This window comes from Archocentrus centrarchus, chromosome 19 (assembly GCF_007364275.1).
Source record: "Archocentrus centrarchus isolate MPI-CPG fArcCen1 chromosome 19, fArcCen1, whole genome shotgun sequence".
Classification (NCBI taxonomy): Eukaryota; Metazoa; Chordata; class Actinopteri; order Cichliformes; family Cichlidae; genus Archocentrus; species Archocentrus centrarchus.
The window spans coordinates 21854295-21876495 of NC_044364.1; the positions used below are offsets into that span (position 1 = coordinate 21854295).

Consider the following 22201-nt stretch of genomic DNA (forward strand, 5'->3'; position numbering starts at 1 on the left):
TAGCCATTCCCAGCCCTCATATTTGGTCAATCCAATCTTGTCTCATGTGTCATGTGTCATAAGAGTCCACCTCTGAACACATCCATATGATAGTCCCAGCGCCACCTATTGGGAACAGGAAATATGTTTTATAGTTTGAGGTACAGCTTCAAGGTGGTTGAGCAGAACCATCTCAAATTTGGCCAGGAAAGCCTTGAGAAGTAGATGTTACATTATTTTGAAAACAGTTTTCGTCAGAGGGTGTGATCCTGGCAATGTGGCAAATTTCAACATTTTACCATGAAGCACGAAATTGCTGTAAGACACATTCTCCAATCTGTACCAAACTTCAGTGGTTTAATAAGAGTCCCAAAAAAACAAAAAAAAAAAACAAAAAAAGAAAAAGGGCGACAGTCTCAAAAACAAGCCAAGAATGCAACAAAAGGCGGCAGCACAAGGTTGGAAAAAACAGTCCAAAGCAAAACAAAAACAGAATGAGGCAAAACAGGAGCCAGAACAGTTCAGGAGGCCTGCCAGGGAAGCCACACGGGAGGTGCTGGGGCTGCTCTGAGGATTGCTTGAGTGTGTCAGTAGGTGGTGAGGATGATAGTGATAGTGGCTGCTGCGAAGCTTATGCTGAAAACTGTAGTGGAGATGCAGCAGGCTCAGACGAGTGACGAGGGAGAGGTGCTGCAGCACGCTCTGAAGAGTGACGAGGGAGAGGTGCTGCAGCACGCTCTGAAGAGTGATGAGGGAGAGGTGCTGCAGCACGCTCTGAAGAGTGATGAGGGAGAGGTGCTGCAGCACGCTCTGAAGAGTGATGAGGGAGAGGTGCTGCAGCACGCTCTGAAGAGTGATGAGGGAGAGGTGCTGCAGCACGCTCTGAAGAGTGATGAGGGAGAGGTGCTGCAGCACGCTCTGAAGAGTGATGAGGGAGAGGTGCTGCAGCAGCAGCAGGCTCTGAAGAGTGATGAGGGGCTGCAGTGGCAGGCTGAAATGCTGAAGCGTGGTGAGGGACTGCTCCGGCAGGCTGAGGAGAAGGCTGGAGCCTGGCTACCTCCACCCTGGAGTCTAAAACAGGTGCAAGGTGCTCAGCTTCTAACAAACCTGGGGGAGCCACATCAGTCTCTGGGGCTGCTGGCTGTGAGGCGTCAGCCGTCTCCGGGGCTGCTGGCTGTGGTGGGGAGCACCAGCAACATGAGCTCCGCTTTCTCCTAGAAGACGGAGCGGGGGACGTAATGGTGACAAGCTCCTCCTCCTGTGTCCACAACTCAGCCAGGAAGGAAACAGGTGAACCAGAAAACGCAGCACCAGACCCTCCACCCTGCAGTTTACTGGGCTGGGGTGCTGAAGCAGTAAGTGGGTCGGAGGGAGGTATATCCAATAGCAGGGAGATGAGTTCAACGGATGTCATAGAATCTTTTTGTAGCAGCTCGTCTCTCCATTGATGACAGGAGCCGCGCTTCCCCTCCTTAGGAGAAGGGAGAGCTGGCGAGGAGCTGATGAGTCTATGGTGGGCAGAAAACTGAGCCCACCCAGCCTAATCACTGAGGGCTCGGGTGGAGGAGTTGCCTGAGCAGGTGGTTGTTGAGGTGGGAGTAGTGAAGAGGAACTTCCCAGAGGCTGTGACAGTGTTGTTTTTACAAAGTCTTTAAAAAAAGTCTGGGAGACTGCCAACATACCCTGAATTTGCTGACACCACCTGGTTCAGCTGGGACCGGACAGTCTCTTTACCCTCTGTAGAGAAGGATAATATCCATAGTCTACAGAGCTGAGCTATCCGGTTGGAAAACTCCTCTCAGGTGTTGTAAATAATGTCTGCTGGGTCCATGCTGGTCAGAGTCTACGGTCACGATTCAGGGGTGCAGGCCATGTGGCATGGAAAGGAGGTGAGGACCCAAAAGCAGGACGCAGGAGATGGTGTTAAAAGGTGACCCAAAATGAGCCTTTATTATGGCAACAGAAAAAGGGAATGGCAAAATAAACTGGAGCAGCAAAACAAAGAAACCTACACTGGAAACTAACTAAGGCGGTCTGGAGAACACAGGGAAACACAGCCACAGGACAACAAGACTCTGACATCTGACCAGGGGAAAACTCAGACAATAAATACACAGAGGAAACGAAGGGTGAGTGGAAACAGCTGGGGTAACAGGTGAACAGAATAACACTAACGAGACTCAGGGAGGTAAAGCAAAACACAAGCGCACAGGATAAGGAACTGTCAAAATAAAACAGGAAGTAACCCACCATGGTACACACAGACTTGACACATAAGGAGACTGGCACACAGAGGGAATTTAAACATGACTAAACAGAATCCAACAACTCCTAAGCTGACACCAGACAGGGAACAACTGAACAGGGAAGACACGGACACCAGAGACACAAACACCAGCACACAAGAACATGGGGAGTCAGATACACAGAGGAGTATAGACACAGGAGCATAAAGACACAGGAAGATGGGAACCCAGGAAAATCAGAATAACCTATAATTAACAAAAAACCAAAACAATACAAAACTACAACAACTGAGGAGCTAGACTGTAAGAAAAATTAAGAACACAACCAGAAGATACAACAAAACAGAACATCACTAAAAGAACTCAAAACGCAGGGCCACTGGCCCAGGATCGTGACAACCTTACAATAATTACAGAGAAAACCCAACAGTCAAAACGACCCCCAATGAGCAAGCATTTGGTGACAGTAGGAAGGAAAAACTCCCTTTTAACAGGAAGAAACCTCCAGCAGAACCAGGCTCAGGGAGGGGCAGCCATCTGCCGCGACCGGTTGGTGGTGAGGGGAGAGAAACAGGACAAAAGACACACTGTGGAAGAGAGCCAGAAATGATGATGATGATGATACTTTATTGATCCCACAATGGGGAAATTACAGTTAACAGAACACCCATCCAAGAAGACAAACAAACAAACAAACATGGGGAGATAGGTGAACTGTGGCCATGCTGCCCCTTTCTGGAGGTGCTGCCATTAAAAAGACAGAAACAATAGTGAAAACATATAAGGATGAGTGAGAAAAAAATCATCTCATACATACATACATACATACACATACACAGTATAAGGTTACAAAAAGCTCTGCAATAGTGCAAGAAGCACATGGCATATAGCATGGGAGCACTAGATTAATAATAACATGATTAAATGTAGAGTGGGGTATAAACAGAGTAGAAAGAGGTGAATGAAACAAAACACTCAGTCCATCATGGGAACCCCCCAGCAGCCTAAGCCAGCATCACCTGATCCAGCCCTAACTATAATCTTTATCAAAAAAAGGAAAGTTTTAAGCCTAATCTTAAAAATAGAGAGGGTGTCTGTCTCCTGAATCCAAACTGGGAGCTGGTTCCACAGAAGAGGCGCCTGAAAGCTGAAGGCTCTGTCTCCCATTCTACTCTTAAGTATCCTAGGAACCACAAGTAAGCCAGCAGTCTGAGAGCAAAGTGCTCTGTTGGGGTGATATGGAACAATGAGGTCTTTAGGATAAGATGGGGCCTGATTATTCAAGACCTTGTATGTGAGGAGAATAATTTTAAATTCTATTCTAGATTTAACAGAGAGCCAATGAAGAGAAGCCAATATGGGAGAAATCTGCTCTCTCTTTCTAGTCCCTGTCAGTACTCTAGCTGCAGCATTTTGGATCAGCTGAAGGCTTTTCAGGGAGCTTTTAGGACAGCCTGATAATAATGAATTACAATAGTCCAGCCTAGAAGTAATAAGTGCATGAATTAGCTTTGCTGTATAACTCTGAAACTGTGTGTGCGTGTGTGTGTGTGTGCATGTGCGTGTGTGTGTGTGTGTGTGAGTGAGTGAGTGAATGAGTGAGTGGTGCCAGTGTACCTGGACTGCAGGTGTGGCCCTGATGGGGTAGCTGGTGTGCACTCCTCTGGGGCAGGTTAATAATTCCCAGAGCAGCAGCTGGTTCAAAGCGATAACATGATTCACTGAATTGGGAAATTAGGCCGGGTGGAAATTTACAGGAGAAGCCAACATGATGCAATGTTTGTCCCACAGAAAGCCCAAATGCAGGCAGAGGCAGGCAAACTAGATTAAACATACAACAGCCCAGAAATCAAAAGTCAAGGGAGCTGAAGGAAAGCTATGAAACTAATTTAATGAGTGTTTCTGAAACGAGATGCTCAGAGCTCTGACACAGACAGGGTTTTGGATGCTGGCATTGGTCCTTCTGTGGTCAAACTACAACTTCCTGAATATGGACTACAAAAATATGCTTCACCCCACATCAGTTCTTATCCATGTAAAAGAGAAGCAGCAATGAAACATCCAGCTTCATTGATGCTGTAGAAACAACATGTTTTCTGCTCCTGCTGCAGAGATGATCCAGAGTTCCTCCTGCTTTCGTCAGGCTTTCTGCGGCTGAACTCAGACAGCTGTGCTACAGGGGAAACCACAGGAAGCGCTGAAGCACTTTTGCAGCTGATGATGGTTGTCACAAAAATACTCCCATAACACTTCACTCAGACAGAAACCTTCTGATGTAAAGTTCAGCTGCAGTCTGACCCTGAACTTTGAGTTTAACTCTGGATGGAAATTCTGAGCAGGGGTTAAAGTGGGGTTTGGCAGGTGCACCTTAGGGAAGGGAATCATTTGAGAAATAAGTCATTTCATGAGGCTGTGATCAGCTGACCTGTGTTGCTGCTCTTTGTGGATTTAGCCAGCAAGCACTAAGCAGATGCTCCACGAGCTGCATGGCTCATTTCTGACCCCGGCATGTTATAAAGCTGCAATAAAAGGCAGCAGTGAGTGAATCTAATCAGCATCATCACCTTCAATATAAACTGATGTCTGTTGCCTTAGGTTGAACATTACAGTTCCTCTGCACCAACCCAACACAGACAGTAGTCCGTCACAGTCACCTTTCTCACTGTACTGCAAACTTAATGAACAGGCCACAACTGCTGCTTTAACTCTGCTCTGAGTATGTTCACCCTTTATTAAACTTATGTGTGAGTAATGAAGACACCCATCATCAGTGGATTCATACCACGAATCACCAGCAAGCAGAGGACCAAGGGTTATGAACAGGTGTCAGCGTGGACCATGAAGTTCATCCTATAAACAGGAGAAAAGTCATTTTAATCCACGTCATCCTCTCAATCAACATTCATCACACTCCAGTGTTCACACATCTTTAATGATAATAAACCTGGAATACTCCCTAAAATCATCAAGAGCCACTTTTATATCACTGAGTAATCAGTAATTATTAGCTTTTATTACTGGTTTTATTAACAGAGTTTGAAGCCAGAGGATCCACCATACCACTGATATTAAAATAATACAAACACATCATAATAAAAACTGAGCTGCAGAAAATGTTGGTGACATTTTCTTAGGGTCTCCATGTTCTTTTGGCCGAAGATTCAAACCCAATTAAACCCCAAATATCCAAAAACTCACTGGGACTAGCAGGTTCCGGTGCAGGCTGTTTATTAGACATATTAGTTACACACAACACACACAAAAACCAAGATACAAACAGTAACATAGTTGAGACTAAGATACATACACAGAGAAGAGAAGAAGAAGAAAGAAGAGAAGAGGGAAACACAGAGACAGAGAAAGATGCAGAAACAGGAAAGGAAAAAAGAGAGGGCAGGAAAGAGAAGAGCAAACAGAGAGAGGTAAAGTAAGACAAACATTTTATATCTTAAACATGGTAACTGCCCACTTGCCTTTGACCCCTCCTAATTTACATAAAGTCTCAGCCCATGAAACTTGAACCCCAACCAATTGTGTTTTGGTTAAACTACGCCCACTCTAAAGTCACGTGTTCAAGGCGCACACATCACAGGGGTACCTTTTGGTTTATGACAGTTCGGACAGATGTCACAAATGATGAACATTTCTACTCAAACATCTGCTAGGATAACATCGTTAGTACCACTCCACTTAGCCAAGTCTTATCTCTTCCCCCTCCCAGCCAGAAGAGCGCGAGGGTGGGGGGCCTACGGAACTCCATTTTAGGAGCACACCTGTCGGATAAGACTGCTGAAATACAACATCAGGTTACAAGTGTCAAGGCGAACAGTGCTCATTCTAGCAACTTTCCCAAAGCTTCAAACACAAGCCCAGGATCATAACAGGTCTCACCCTCACCCCAGTGACCCAGAGAACATAAAGCACTTTATACATTGGTGTGTGTGTGTCTCTGGGGCTTTCTCTTACTTTGCACACATAAAAGTGGCGTATGGTATCTAAAACATGAGAATAATGACTCCATGCACCAATATGAAGGCCATACAGAATATGAAATAGTCTCAGTATAAGTAATAAAAGTAAAAATAGTGACACTACAAATAACATAGATGAACAATAAGAGTAGATATATTCCCGTATATGTAATGATAAATGAAAGTAACACTGACTCAACAGAGGCCCCTAGGAACAGGGCCAGTAATTAGCCATGGGGAAAGTAGAGTAAAATATTGAGATAATAAATGAGTCCCCTGGCACTGGAAGAGTGGCCCTCACAGTACATGGGCTGGAATGATAGATGTCCCCCTGCTATGGACGGGGAAAGTCCCGTCCTGCATATGACGCGATGTGTAAGGCTACTACCAGTGGGAAAGACCCACCCAGCATACAGTACAAAATAGTGGCCTCTGATGACAGGAAGGGAAGTATGGATGATAAATGAAAGTAGTAAAAAATAGAAACAAACTGTTTATTTACAACATCATCAAAGTAAATCAGTGTGCACACTGCTGTGCTGGATTTAATCTAAATGCAGTGATCTCTGAGTCTTGGGCCCAGTTTTTTTGGGACATTTAGAGTTTTTCTTTACTGTTGATTTGTCCTTTAATTATGCGGCAGTATTCTTTAGTATTTATATTCTAAGGTTCTGTTCTTGGTTTAGGTCTGCTTGTGTTTCCTTGTATTTGTTCCTGCAGCCCTGTGTCTGGTTTAATCCTCATCAGGCTTTTGTCTCAGTGTGAGTCATTTCCTGTTTTATTTTGACAGTCTTTTGTTTCTCGTGCTTCGTATTTAGTTCTACTTCCCTTGTCTTGTCCTCTGAGACGTGATATTTCTGCTCTTAAAGACTAAATGCTGGCTGTAAAACCCATTAAGTCACAGAAATGTACGCTGGAGCTCATCACCCAGAGATTAAGGGGCAGGATGTTTCAGATTTGTTCCAGCTGTGCTCTCGCCTGTTTCTAGTGATGGGACTGCTGTGCTGAGGCTGTGTGTCGAGAAATCCAGGAAGCGCATATCGAGGCTTGCTTCATGAAGGGTGAGTGACATCACTGGTGATGTTTGAAGCCTCGCTGGTTCAGGTAGTGGTTCGAGTGTTGGATGTAATGGATTCCCGCAAACATTTGTTAGTGTTCACGTTGGGGTTTCATAGTTTGCTGTGACACAAGGAGCTGGTTTTCCCCTTTATGGCAACACTTTGAGCTGGGCTCTCCACTAAGGTCGTTCACATAATATGCCTATAGATAATAAAATGTGTTACTACCATAATATTCACAAGTCTTGTTTTTCATTCCAAGGTTAATTGCAGATGTTTGCAACTGGTGTAAAACAGCAACACCTCATCTGTGGGTATCATCCAGGCAGCGGTGCAGACATCCACACCTGTACAGGCCTGCTGTGGGATACCTGTGCAGCCCTGCCTCCTCAGCACCCTGTGAAAGGAGTTTCTCAAAAGCCAGGGAGGTTATTTTAAAAAGGAGAAACCAACTGAGTCCAAGTACAGTGGAAAACAATATATCTTAGTAAAAATGAATAAAGTCACCATCACCCCAGTGTTCATAAACACAATCACTGTCCCGGTAATGGTTTTAACAAACATCTCGTGTCCTATTGTATTTGTTTAAACCCTGACTGAAATTATACTGACAAGTTTCTGACATTGATAGGCCTCTGTTACCATCACACTACGAAGCCTTGAGAAATGAACCTTTTTTGAATCAACTGGATAAAAAGCTTCAAAGCTTCATGAGGCTTCATCTGTCCATCACTACCCGTTTCCTCTCCCCTCGTCTCCCCTCCTCTTCCCTTGTTGTGTGGTTCATGTTTGCCTGGAGATTCTTGTTTTTTTGGATTTGCTCCTCTTCTGCTTCTTGGAGTGTTTTTGTGCAGATGAACTCCTGCTTTTGAGTCCACGCTCTGCCTCCCACACAGCTGCCGTGACAATAAAGGTCATTAAAAAGAATAAATTTGCAGAAATTTGAGTAAAACGTAAAATTCTGTAAAATTCAAACCTTTTGTTGTGAAACATGGATTCGGGGAGACACTTTGGACTGTTTCTAGTTTTTAATGGAGAATATTTATGTATTTAATGTCCGTTAGTTGTGAATATGAACATATTCTAATGACAGAACTCTGAACAGCTTTTCAGGCCACTGATGTGTTTAAAATAGTCCATATTTAGAAAACGGAGCCAAGGGGGTAATACAGGTCTACACAGTAATGCAGCATCATTACACGCCTGCAAATATCAGGAAATTAAGGAAATATTGTAACGTTTTTTGATGTTTGAGGCTGGAGAGCAGACAGTTTGAGAGATGAGCTTCCTGCAGCTGTTTTGTCTCCAGGCTGCAGGGGTGGGTTTTATCCGGTCCTCTGATTAAGAAAACAACAACAACAAAAAGTCTAAAGTTTGTCTTTGAGTGATGAAGACCTGAGTGAGTCTTCCTCAGGTGTGTGTGTGTGTGTGAGAGAGAGAGAGACAGTTTTCTTCCTCTTCTCTGCTTCATGTTTGTCTTCCTGTTCCTTGCCCTCTTGTCTCAGGATCGGTTTTGTTCACCTCCGCTCTGCTCTCACTGTTTACCTGCTTCTCCTTGCCTTCCTTTTGCCATCCTTGGTGTATGAATTGTGCTGCCTTCCCTTCTTCAGTGCGTCCGTGCTGGTGGGCATTTAACACATTGTTGCCCCTCATCAGGTTGATCCAGTTACGCAGCTTTTTGAACACGAATCCACACGAGTGTGTGCGAAGAGCCGAAGCGCACGACCGGCACCAACAGCTTCAAACCGGTTTATGGGATACAAAAGGCGGCTGCAGCTTCCTGCAGTCTGTTTCAGAGCCGGAGGATGGAGAGCAGTCCGCCGTGAGCGCACACCGACACCCGGCTGCACATGGAGGCCGTCTGAGGAGGAGGAGGAGGAGGGAGCGAGGCACCGGTAAGTCCCGACTTTACTTTACTCTGTCTACTGTGATTCTTTTCGGTTTATGTATGCGTGGCTGGAGAGGACACACACACACAAACTCACCCCTACACCTGAGGAGGACTCACTCAGTCGTTCATCACTTCAAGACAAAAACTTCCTTCTTCTTCTTTTTTGTTTGTTTTTTGTTTTGTTTTTTCTTAATCAGAGGAGCGGATAAAACTCCCCCCTCCCGTCCCCATCCCGCAGCCTGGAGACAAAACAAACAGAGCTGCAGGAAGCGGCTCATCTTTCAAACTGTCTGCTCTCCAGCCTCTTACATCGAAAAATACGAACTCAGCTTCCTAAAGGGGTCCACAGACCTGTGCCAGCTAAACCTCTAACCACACCGCTTTTAGAGCACGTGAGATCCGGTCCGGGAGATCCTCCTCCTGTGGGGCCTCCGGGGACAAAAATATGAGGTGGATCATTAGTCTGCAGGAGACAATGGAGGTCCATGTAAAGGCCTCTGAAGTGTGCTCAGGAACAAAGAAGTTCTGCTGCTGCAGCAGCATGCTTCTCATTTTAGCACAAAGAGCCAAAGAAGCATCAGGAAAAGTTACAGAGATGGGTTCAACAGTTCATTTACCTGAAAATCAAAGTCTCAGCAATTAGATTATTTAATCCATAACTATAAAAACTTTTTTGCTTTCTGGTCTGCAGCCTTTCTCTGATTTAGTGGTGTGACAGGAAATTTGATAGTTTCAGATTTTTCATTTTAAACTAGAATGATCTCCATTAAAAAAAGAAAAATTGAAACAGAAACAAGCACACAATCTTGCTTTGGCTGTAAGTGAGTGAGTGAGCATAAGTGTCTGTGTATTTTGTGTTTGTCATGAAATGTACTTGGTAATGAGGCTGAGAACCCTCAATGAGAACACGGCCCCAAGAATCACCTGGCACCCTGCAGAGCCTCCAGGGAGGGGCAACAATGACCAGTGGGGAGTGGCAAACCCTCCAAAAACTGTGTCCTGTGGGGTCAAGTTGCAGCAAGTCCCGGCCCAGCTGTACACACACTCAGACTCATACTGGCTACATACACATTACTACACACACAGGCTGCTCATACACACACACACACACAGACAAAAATAAATATACAAGGATACACACTGATCCACATCAATCCCCCTCAAACAAATGCCCCCCAGGGTGCAGCCAACCCAGCCCCTGAACCTCCAGCCTGTATGAGGTGTTAAGGATGAGTATGACTGTATGAAAACTAGATGTTAATTAAAATTGAGGGGATGGATGTGACATGAGCACCTAACAGCAGGTGAACAGTACTGATTCACACTGCTCCTCAAAATGCTGAGGTGCTAATAAAATTGAGCAGAAGGCTGCAGTGAAGAGGTGAGTGGGGTCATCTTAGAAGCCCCACCAACCCACCAATGGTGAGCAAACCTGACCACCCTTCATCTTCTTTAGTCTTCCCCCCTCACCTCCTTTCCTTTTTCTCTTTTCTCCTCCACAGCTCAGCTTGTTTCCTGGTCCCTGCAGGTCAGACCATCATGTCATCCCCGGGTAGTGGCCCTTCAGGTGCCCGACCCCTGGCCTTGGATGGTGGGTGGGGCTGGGTGATCGTGGTGTCTGGTTTTCTGGCTCTGCTTCTGGGGTATGGCTCCCCTCAGTCTGTGGGCATTCTATACCCAGAGTGGCTGGTAACCTTTGGGGAGGGGAAGGCCATGACGGCCTGGGTGGGCTCAGTGGTCACTGGAGTCGGACTCATCGTGGGTGAGTGTGTGACAGCCTCAGAAGGAACAAAAAGAAGAAGAACCAACACAGGACATGACACTTAACAGATGTTCTCCATGCTCCTCCAGGTCCGATCTGCAGTGTCTGTGTGGTGAATTTCGGTGCCCGGCCTGTCACCATTTTCAGCAGCGTCATGGTGGCGGGGGGGCTGATGCTGAGCGCCTTCGCTCCCAACGTCTCCTTCCTCATCTTCTCCTACGGCGTTGTGGTTGGTAAGACTGTGACAGTCGAACAAACTTTATTTACACAGCAGGTCAGTGCAGTTCAAAGTGATGAGAGACAAGCTGATTGCATGACAGAGCAAAATGTGATACAACAAATAATGTGCAGTAATAGGCAACTTAAAAAAGATTAAACATATAGAAATATTTTAAATGTCCCACAAGGACATGAAAGAACACACCGGTATTCTTAGAAGCACCTGGAATAAATGAAGAGAATAAAATTTTGTAGAGTGTATAAAGTACATCATAAACTGAACAGAACTGATCTAATGAGTGAATAAATAAATGCAGTGCAGAAAAGATATTAAAAAAGAATAAAACTGTGACTTAGATGCAGTGAAGTAAGTTAATAAAATGATGTCTGTAATAAAATGCAGTGAGCTGAGCCTGCACACACACCCCAGAACCCCCCCCCCCCCCCCCCCCCCCCCCCCCCCCCCCCCCCCAAGCACACATTCTTTGGGTCATGATGTGATTTGAACGCTTCGCTGTGAGGCTGTAGTGTCTGTGGAGGAAGCTGTCTGTGAGCTCAGCTGTTTATCAGCTGTTAGTCAGCTGATCTTCCTCCTTTGGGTTTGGTCAGATATTCTGACTCAGTATCTGTACTGACTGGGGAACAACAACTGTGATCATTTAGTTAAATGTAATTTTCTTCATTATTTGAAGTAGCTGGTTCAGTCTCAAACATGAATATTTGCTGTTTTTCTTTCTTTCTTCATTAATGGTGTTACTCTGAATATCTTTGAGTTTGTGATATTTAGAGATCAAAAGAGAGGAGGAGAAAATCTTAATTGATCAGCTGTTGAACAGAAATAGAAATTAGATTGTCTGAAGTCATTTTTTTTTGTGTGAAAAGTTTCTACTTGTAGCTTCTCTGTTGTGTCTTGTTTTACAGTTTTTGTGCATTTTATGTTTATGCCATGTATGCAGCACGGGCTGTACATGTATCTGCATATAAATGTTGATTGATGTTGAATACTTTTTTGCTCTTGTTACTTTTGAAACTGACTTTGAGCTCCAGGTTCAAACTGGCTCCTGGTTGGCTTTATTCATTATATCCTGTGTTTGTTTTGCTCAGGTGTCGGTGTCGGTCTGCTGTACGCTGCCACCCTCACAATCACCTGTCTGTACTTTGACAAGAGGAGGGGTCTTGCTCTGGGGATAGTGACCACAGGTAGGTTTGTCACATGACCCCATCACCTTCCTGCCTGCAGATACTGAAACATTCACCATGCAGATCACCAAAGGCATCAGTCTCACACTTTGTTGTTTTATATTTGTTCCCCACACCCAGGACATCAGTCTGAAACACAGAATTAAAAACTGAAAGAATAAAACATTACCCATAAAGCATTTTTCCTTCTCTGGGTGTGTTTTAGCCAGTTCTGAATATTATGTCTTTAAATCAATTACACATTACGCTTCATTTGCTCTCAACAGGTTACATGGCTGTTGCTGCATTGGTGTAAACCTCCCCCACCACCTGTTGTAGAAAAAAGTTGACACTGGGCCGTTCTATCACTCACTCACTGCTTCCATCTGTTAAAAGTAGCCAGAAACATGAAAAATACTCAAAGCCTTTGATTCGTGTATATGCTGATGAGCCCACAGCCTAAGCGTCGTACGATCTAGAACGCATCACTGAATATCCACCATTACCTTGTGGTTTTTAATAAAAGGAACTCAGCAAATTTCCTCATCTTTGAAGTGAACCCTGCTTCACTTACAGAACGTTGATAACTTTACATAATCTTAGTTCTTTGATAACAGAGTGAAGTGTTTCATAAAAGAAGCCCTTTATGGAAGCTTCATCAACACCACATGTGGCCATGAGACTTCTCAAGCCATGCTCAGGGCTCTGTCTCCTCATATTATCATTCTCAACCAGACCTTCCTTAAGGCTAACCCATCATACCTGATGGTTGGTCACGAATGGACACTCTAGGCTTTGGTTGCCTAGCTAACCTGCTAACATACTTACCACCACCTCATGTGTCAATCAGTCCCATTGGTAGTTTTTCACTTCAAAGATGAGGAAATTTGCTAAATTTCATTGACATTTCACGGTCTCTGGTTGTCATATGGCTGCTACTTTTTTCCTGTGCAGTACCCCGTACTCATTCTAGGCAGGTTTTATGAAATTCAACCCTCTAGTTATCAGAGAACCAGATTAAGTAACCCAACAATATTTCCTAGCACTGCAGTTGCTTTGAAAAGTAAAGCTCACTCCTGAATTGCATCAGCCCTCCTGAATCTGGGCTGCGGGGCGAAGTCCTCCTGTTGATCTGACACACCTGATTCCAGAGGAATGGTCCAGCGACATGATCTGTCCCTGTTTTAGGAGATTCCCAAGCAGCTGATCAGCTGTTCTGAATTCTACTGTTTTACTCACCTATGAGGGGTGATTGGACATAATCTGTAAAATATACTCACTTGTCTTTGAAAATTAATTCTCACCATCTCAAAGGGCTCAAAGGGTGGTGAGAGTAACTTCACAACCGACGGATCCTATAACAGAGTGGAAACGGCACACCAAAGGGTTAAAACAGGACGTTTGGCCACAAGCTGGCATCTCAGTTTCATGTTTGAGATCTGCAATGGCAGGCTGTTCCTCTGTTACATCTGCTCTTCCATCCAGCAGGATGAAGTGTCCTCTCACCGAGCCAAGGGTTCCTCATGGACAACAGATCTGCACAAGTGTCCCAAAGGGAGGAGCAGGTGTGCTCAAGCCATTACAGTTTGTGAGGTGCAGTGGATGTTTTTGACCCAGCACCTGTCCCACTTCTGGTGTGTGTATTTTTTGCATTCTCGAAGGGCCAAAAAGTAATTTTCCTAGCCAGCCAGTGGAGCTGTGAAGTGCCAGTCAGGTGACTGTCGGGGTGTGATACGAGAGGAAAAAGTTGTTCTTTGCTGACGTTTGTTCCATACATCTGTTACCATTCGATTTCTAAACTGAGTGCCGTTTATTAAAAACCACAAGGTAATGGTGCACATTCAGTGATGCATTCACTGAACGTACGACGCTTAGGCTGTGGGCTTAGCTGCAGAAGCTTCCAGATTAAAGCTGAGCTGTAGTTCAGTTGTTAAAATCCAGTCTTCATCTCTGATCTCCTGGGAAGAGCATTAAAATAATCGTGAGGATTATAAATAAAGTTTGGTGTGCTTGTTCAGCATATATGAGAGAAATGTCTCTCTACTCTGATTGGTTAGTTCCTCTCTGTTGTCCTCAGGTTCAAGTGCTGGTGGCTTCCTGTATGCCACGCTGCAGGGCGAGTTTGTGGATCTGTTCGGGCTGGATGGCTGCCTCCTCCTCGTTGGCGCACTGGCCCTCAACATCATAGCGTGTGCTGGCCCCATGCGACCTCTGACCCCACCTAAATACTACCTCAAACAGCGAGCCGCCATCTTAGAGCAGCACCGTCGGGAGGAGCAAGAGCTGACCAATGAGAAGCTTTTGACTAAAGATCAGGTTATGATCATGGAAACCACAGAATCACAGGTCAGGAGGTGCAGCTTATTGAGCTGCTCGGTCTTCATCGAGAGGATGAAGATGAAGATGAAGCGTCATACGCGGTGAGTTCAGGACGCAGACTCCAAAATAAGCCTTTTGATTCACTTTAATCTTTTTTGGGGGCTCAAATGTTTCTGAAACCATGTGAAGGTGAAGAAAGTCATCAATAAAAACTGTAAATGATTTGTCTTAGAACTGTTTCTGCTGAAGTGGATAAAAGCCGATATAAAGACAGTTTGTGCTCATTCTGATGTATTTTTAATTTTTCTCATGAAACCAGCTGCACACTGACTCCGTCCTTTCTGTCCTCAGGTCCTCGTCCTCCCTGTCATCTGTCCTTCAGGACCGAGTTTTTCTGGCACTGTGTGTCTCTCTCTTCTTCTTCAGCTTTGGTCAGCCTTCCTCTCTTCCTAATGAAACTTTTTTTTTTTTTTTTTTTTTTGGTTCATCAGAGGACGATCATTGGTTTACCTGCTCACCTGCGTGTCCTCGTTCTCCTGCAGGCAGCTCCCCCCCTGCCCTCTTCTTGGAGGACTTGGCTCAGAGTGCCAGGCTGACGGAGGATGTCCCCCCCATCTCCCTGGTGTCCTTGCTGTCCATTGGGAGCGGTGTGGGCAAACTGACCCTGGGCGTCATGGCGGACGTGCCGCGGGTAGACAGTGTGGTCCTGTATGCCCTGACAGTGGCGGTGAGCGGGCTTGGAGTCATCCTAATTCCCCTGACCAGGTGAGAGAAAATTATCTGGGACAGAAGAACATAAACACGTTTATGTAACTTAACCATTGCTGCCTGAAAATGGTTGGTCATTTAGATAAACAGTGACAGTATCCAGAACAGGACTGGCTCCTTTTTATCAGCATGAGATGAGATCAGGCACTGGGTTCAGTTCAGAATATAAATGAAATATCAAGCTGTTTATGCATCCTAAGGAAGTCCAGGTTTTTCCTGCCTATAAAAGGAACCTTCGCTCCCAAGTATAAAATCCATATTCAAACTTTCTTATTGAGTTAACACAGACTCATTTGTTTAACTTGTTTAGCCTGGAAGAAATAATATCTTTAATTTAAACACCAGCTGAGAAAGAACTGAAGCTCAGACTGATGTTTAACACTTGTCTGTTTTAGAGGGCTGTGTTCACTCAGCTTTCATAGCATAGAGACCAACTACACCTGATCTAAGCTCTAAGCTCCTCCCCCTAACACGCCCTCCTACTATTCACCTGCTCCCCAGCTGAAACGCCATAAAAGTCGCAAACACTACTCTAATCTGTGTTTTGGTTTATCTGCAGATGTTGAGTGTTTGCTGAGAGTTGATGGACAGAAATGATTCCCTCTGTTCCCCTACAGGTCGTACCTGGGCCTCCAGGTGCTGTCTGTAAGCTTGGGCTTCATGGCCGGGAACTGGACCCTGACGCCGTATGTCACAGGTCAGGTGGTCGGCTTGGAGAAGCTCGCCGATGCTCATGGGATACTCATGTTCTTTGGGGGCATTGGCATCGTGCTGGGTTCTCCTGTTGTAGGTAAGAAGGACTGAACATCTCCTGCAGGGTCAAGTGTGTTTCAGTGAGGTAGCAGCTGTTTCTCAGAAACATTAAAGCTCTGATCTGAAGACGGAGCTAGAGGAAAAGTCTGAGCATCACTAGTTATTATAGATGTGTTCCTCTCAGGAATAAAATAACCAACAGGTGTTCAGATTTAACCATCTGAACACCTGTTGGTTATCTTGATTTATGGGAAAATCTTCCTCTCTGACAGTAGAATGAATAAAATGTACCCGTGAACTTTTTACAACCACAGCTACTGCCCCCTGGTGGCCATTAAACAGTATGCAGGTTTAAGACTTGTAGGTTATCAGTCATCAGGTCACCTCTCATGTTCAGTCCCAGGTATTTAACCTCTAATAAGGTTGTCACCTATGACATGGTCTCAACATGTCACAGTATGTTTGTTAGTAGTTACTCCACCCTACCATGGTGTGAGTTGGTACACTTGTCAAGGTGATCAAGGCTGATAGTTTATGTCAAAACCCCCACCTCTGTTTAACAGTGGGCATGAATGTTCTCCTTTAGTTCTTGTTTAAGGCACTTCTGCATTGGCTTCATGTTTGGGACTTGGAAACTGTCCATCTTTTATACTGTCTGTGGTCTGAAACAGCCTTCATGAATGCCCACTTTCTTCTGATTGGCTGCACCCAGAGTCTGTAGCAGAGAATCTTTTATCTGCTACTTAAAAAAAACTGTCACACATTTAGATTAATCCAGCTCTTCATCACTACATTTAGACCAAAACAACTAATATTCATGAACTTTATGAGGGACCAGAATGGTGTTTTACAAATAAAGTGTTCAGCCAGTCAGAAACAAGAAGCCCATTAAATCCCACCCTAAAAGTTCCTGAACCTTCACAAAGTATGAAGGTAGCCTTGGAGAAGTTTCTTCATGGCTTCATTCCACTTTCTTCTGCTATTTTTCTTTCTTCATTTACAGGATTTTTTGAGCTACTTTGACAATGTTTAAATAAAGTTTTGTCTCTTCTTCCTCAGGTTTTTTCTATGACTTGTGTCAGTCGTATGATGTCGCCTTCTTCATCAGTGGAGGCTGCATGTTCACCACCAGCATCCTCCTCTTCCTCGCTGCTCTTCTTCCACGAAAACAAACTCCTCCTCTTCCTCCTCTGCAGCTCCCAGACACGGAGATCCTAAGCTGTGAGGTTACCACAGTAACAGATGCTGCCTCGCCTGTCTCCGCACAGACCGAACAAATCTGGATCCTGACCCCGAATGAAGTTTGAAGCCTGGGCTCCGGTTCTGGTCACAGTCGATGTTTACACAACGGTTTGATTTTCTGAAATCAAACTTTATTTACAAACTTTCTCATGCACAAACGTCAGCCTGGGGTTTTTGGATTTGAGCGCTTCCTTGCCTGGAAGACAACACTCAGGGTTCATTTATCCTTTTTTGGTGCTTTGACTTGAATTTAAATCCAATTTAAACACTGACAGAAATAAAGCAGGATAAGCTTCACCATGTCTGACAGAAACTCCTGTGACTGTGAGACGGTGAGGTCATCGCGCCGCCGCTCAGACTCTCAGGTTTTAAAGTTTCACTCCAAGATGAGATGAACTCGGAGCGACAGCAGAGAGTGCAGCCTGTCAAACTGACAGTGTCATCAGTGTTCGCTTTTCTTTTGGCCAAAATCTGCTTTGGTTTTATTTTCAATAGCTTTTCATCTGAACACTATTTTAATTCATGGTCATATAATTTTCATAAACAGTGTTGGGGATTTTTATGTTGATCCTCTGACGTTTTCTGCTGTTTCTTTTTATTTGAAACTTCTTGTTGTTTGATATATTTGTTTTTTGTTTTTTTAAATTCATCTGATATTTGAAGAAAAGGTCATGTTGTGTGTTTATAGAAGAAAGTTGGAGGTTAACTTGAAAAAATGATTAAACTTTTTGGTTCTTAATAAAACATTATTTATACTCGGAGGAGACTGAGTGATGCTTCTTTAGAGTCTAAAATGATCTTCTGTGGGCTTTCAGTAGAAACACAGACTGTTCACATTTTTGGAGGATTGAGGGAATTATGAGAGGAACACAAAGTCATTAAGAAGATTCAAGATCTTTCTTGTCATGCCAGCCATACGTGCTGCCTAACAGTAAAAACAAATGACAGATAAAGTTATAAAACATAAGAAATATAAAATGAGAGCAGGTTGACAATATGGACATATGACAGATGTGAGAGAGTCTGGAGCCACTGTTGCAATTGTTGCTGCCTGTGATGTCATCTGAAGGAGCAGGGCTACAGTTCTGATGTTCTCTGGTGAAACCAGTTGAGCACAGGGCCCACTAGAGGAAGTTGGGCCCCCATGCCAACCTCATGGAGTACATTTCTGACAGTTTGATCAGAAATGTGCACATCAGTAGCTGCTGAAGGTGATTTTGTAGGGCTCTGGAAATGATTGTGAGAGGGGTGGAACCAGGGTCCATGTGCCACCCCTTGTAGGCAGGGTTTTCCCCTTTGTAAGAGCAGGTGAAGGTCATTGTGGCAGCTGTTTGTTTGGACCTCAAGTTGTGGTGCGTGTATGTGGAACTCCCTGGCATTGTGTGATATTTAACCCTAATCTTCCTGGAGACTGACTGATTTGGATGCCCTAGCTTCCCTTCCCGGTGTGGATTTTAGCTGGTCATTCATTCTGATAGAGATAAATCGTAAAATGTGCTTTTGTTTTTCTTTTTTAGGGAATGTATAAAGGGAAGCAAAGTGGGTTCATGGATGAAGACGAAAGTATTTAGTACCAACATACAGAACAAAGCCTTTTTATTACAGAAGGCAATAGAATGAGTTCTGGACAGATCAGAAGTATCTTGTGGGGTCACTCTTGTCACACATCTGGACATGGACGTGTGAGGTGATTCCTGGGTAAACCCTCTGCATTGGCAGCATGGTGCCGATCCTCTGCCCCTTCATCACCCTTCCTGAGGTTCGGTCTGGCCTGACGTAGAACAGTTTGAAACAAAGACCTGCAGGACAAAGACAACCACTCAATCAGTAAATCTATATCGAGATCAATAAGTCTGTAACGTGAGGGTTCGGGATATGCCACTGATTCTCTCTCAACTAAAAGAAACAGCACAATGGAGATTGATAATTTTCTCAGCAGCCTGTTTGTTTACTTCGCCACACTTGCGTACATGACAACTTCCTTGTTCCAACTTCCCATGTGACTCGCACAACCAATCAGAAGCCAGAAACTCCTAGTCTTAGGTAAATGTGGGAAAACCACAGAAGTAGATTCAACACAGTATTTAAACTGCAATGAAATGTGCGTAAATTAACATCCTCACATACTTACAAAAACATGTAAACACTAAATATAAATGTAAATATGTATATACTTAGCTCCTGTAACCACATCTCTATAATATAACTGAAGTATAAGTTTACCTCTAAACTTTACAAGTCTATTAAGAATACGGTGAGTGATGGACTCACCCTCTCCTGACAGGTTGATCCCCTCGTTGATGGCTGCCTTACTGGAGTCAGTGTAAACTGTCAGTTTCCCATTGAGTGTCACATCAAACGGAGCAAAGACAGTGGAGCCGTCACTGCACTTGATGTCCAGACCTTCGTGGAGTCTGCCTCCCCTGAAAACCAGCAGATATCCAGCTGTGAACAGCTGCTTCACACGCTCCAATAAGCCTTATAATAAAAATGTGTTCACTGTGTACCGTCCGGCTCCGTAGTGTCCCTGTCCCCAACCGTCCGACGTCCTCCGGCTGTTGCTCGGGTTTCCACTGCAGAGCTGACCAAACTTAACGGCATCACACACCCACAATAGAGCTGGAGGCACACAGAGATTTGATATTTTATGGGATGCAACCTTAAGGATTTATTATAAACCATCGTGATAAATTAAATATAAAAATGAAAATAGTCTTTAAATAGTTAAACATCCTTTAAGGACAACAGTGTAAGCAGTTTGTCTTTTCTTCTCATTATTTTAAAGCAGGAAATAGATCAACTAATCAGCTGAGTAGGTGTAAGCACTGTGATAAACAGACGCATGGCAGAGCGTATCACCTCCTGTTCCCTCCAACTGACTAAAGGGTTATTTAAATAATTTATCAATATGTCACTTAAATATACATTCAAGTAAACAAGCCCAGTCCATAGTTAATATCATCTAGCTGAAAAATCTGATGGATTTGTTCCCACATTCTTTAAATGGTTAAGACTGAAATGCATTTTGTTCATTTGATTTCATATCTGCTGTTAAAGTAAGAGGGGAAAAAAAACCCTCAGGTTGTTAAATAATTGCATTTAAAAATATAAAACTAAAATTTCCCAATCTTTAAGAAACATTGAAATCCTAAAATGTAGTCAGTGACGCTGTGGGGATCTAATGCGTCCCTATGTGGAAGGTGAGCCCCATGTGAGAAGGTCCCCATAGACCACAAAGGGAAGTTTTGTCATAACTCTCAATCTTGTTGTGGCCCTGTCCGTCCTCCCATCCGTCTCTCTCTCTCTCTCTCTCTCTGACCCACGGCGGCCCTGCACACCCGTGATCTCTCTTGTATTTAAGGACCAATTTGCTACTATTTGTTTGGTGAAAGGTTTCGGTGATCAGTCTTATTACTGCCCGTAGCGTCGGAACGGGCTACTTTTCCACGTACCACGGAAAACCTCATTCCTCTCCAGCCTGCGCGCCCTCCTGGACAAATCCCTCTCTGGATTCAACCGCCATCATCAAAACGACCCCCCTCTTTTCACCTGATAAAACTTATTAAAGTCCCATTTAATAGTTTGTTGCTGAACCTCTTACCTGTTCCTATTAAATTGTCAATTTATTATGTGCCGTCTCTTCACAGCGAATATCATTGTTTGTAGAGATAATATGAATATATAAAATCATAGAAACATTGACCTCTACCAGGTTTAACATTTCAAGAGCTGCATCAGTGTTGAGCTGAAAACTTGAAAGAGTTTCCTCACCCAGTAAAACGAGGAGGCGTCTCATCTTCAGACCTTCAGCTGTGATCCACACACTGAGTTTCTGCTGCTTCTCTCCCAGCATTTATAGTCTGGAGCTGGAACGTGTTGGCAACCAAAAACAAACATATGCAGGAGTTTTGATTATTTCGCCACAGGGGAAAAAACGCCGATGATGAAACCCAAGAGTCTGTTTGTGTTGATGTTGCATCACTCGGCTGTGCAGGTTGTCTCAAACCTGAGCCTGGATTATGAGGGCACTGTTCTAGGACGCAGGTTCAACAAACTGAGTTTAAAAACATACACTGAGATGGGAAATCTGAGTTTCCTGTTCCAGAAAAGCTGATCAGAGTATGTTCACCCTAAATTAGCGCGTGCGTGAGTAAAGCCCTCATCAATGGAGCGCCGATACCAGAATTCACCATGGCAACGGGTAAACAAAGAGCAGAGCCTCCATTTTAATCCGATGGATGGAGGATCACACGTGTCAGTGTGGAGCACGGCGAGTCACTTTAATCAGCTTGGCCCACTCTGTCAGCATCACAGACAGAATAAAAGTGTGACACAAAATATATCATTCCTTTTATAATCATTCATTATTATAATCAGTCATTATTTACCCGACTTGAATTTTCATCAAATGAAGCTGAATCCTAATTTTAAATTTGATTTTTAAAATCTAATTATTCAGCTGTGACCTGATTGATAAACTGCAGGAAAGAAAGTGAAGATAAAAATGTGGAGAAACAGCTCAGACTGAGTTTACTGACCGAACTGTGTGTTAGAGACTGAGACAGCAGCAGACCCCGGGGGTGTGGGGGCTGCCCTCAGGTCAGTTTTTGTTTAATAAAAACTGTTTTTCCTGCAGTTTGACAGTCAAAATTTAATCTGATGGAATAGCAACTTAACTTTATTCATTTTTAATGGAGACTTTCATCATTTCTGCCATTACTGAATGAAAATGAGTAGCTAATGAGATTTGAGAGAAAAACTGCTTTAATGTTTCCCAGTTTGACCCTTTCTAATCTGATCTCAGATCAGATTCA

The 22201-nt window shown here is 44.0% G+C and overlaps 2 protein-coding genes across 2 annotated transcripts; one reads left to right on the forward strand and one right to left on the reverse strand.

Annotated features, from left to right (window-relative positions):
- Positions 1-8986: 8986 nt before the first annotated feature.
- Positions 8987-18083, forward strand: LOC115797748 (monocarboxylate transporter 9-like). Its single transcript, XM_030754239.1, has 9 exons — positions 8987-9149; positions 10648-10907; positions 10997-11140; positions 12231-12326; positions 14383-14725; positions 14976-15055; positions 15167-15389; positions 16010-16182; positions 17205-18083. The coding sequence occupies exons 1-9, from the start codon at positions 9007-9009 to the stop codon at positions 17450-17452; spliced, it is 1710 nt and encodes a 569-aa protein (XP_030610099.1). The 5' UTR covers positions 8987-9006; the 3' UTR covers positions 17453-18083.
- An 883-nt stretch (positions 18084-18966) lies between these two features.
- LOC115797749 (leukocyte cell-derived chemotaxin-2-like) lies at positions 18967-21316 on the reverse strand. The gene is made up of 4 exons (XM_030754240.1): positions 21159-21316; positions 19895-20006; positions 19659-19810; positions 18967-19186 (listed from the first exon to the last, which is right to left on the reverse strand). Exons 1-4 carry the CDS (start codon positions 21238-21240, stop codon positions 19020-19022), a joined length of 513 nt encoding a protein of 170 aa, XP_030610100.1. The 5' UTR covers positions 21241-21316; the 3' UTR covers positions 18967-19019.
- Positions 21317-22201: the final 885 nt, after the last annotated feature.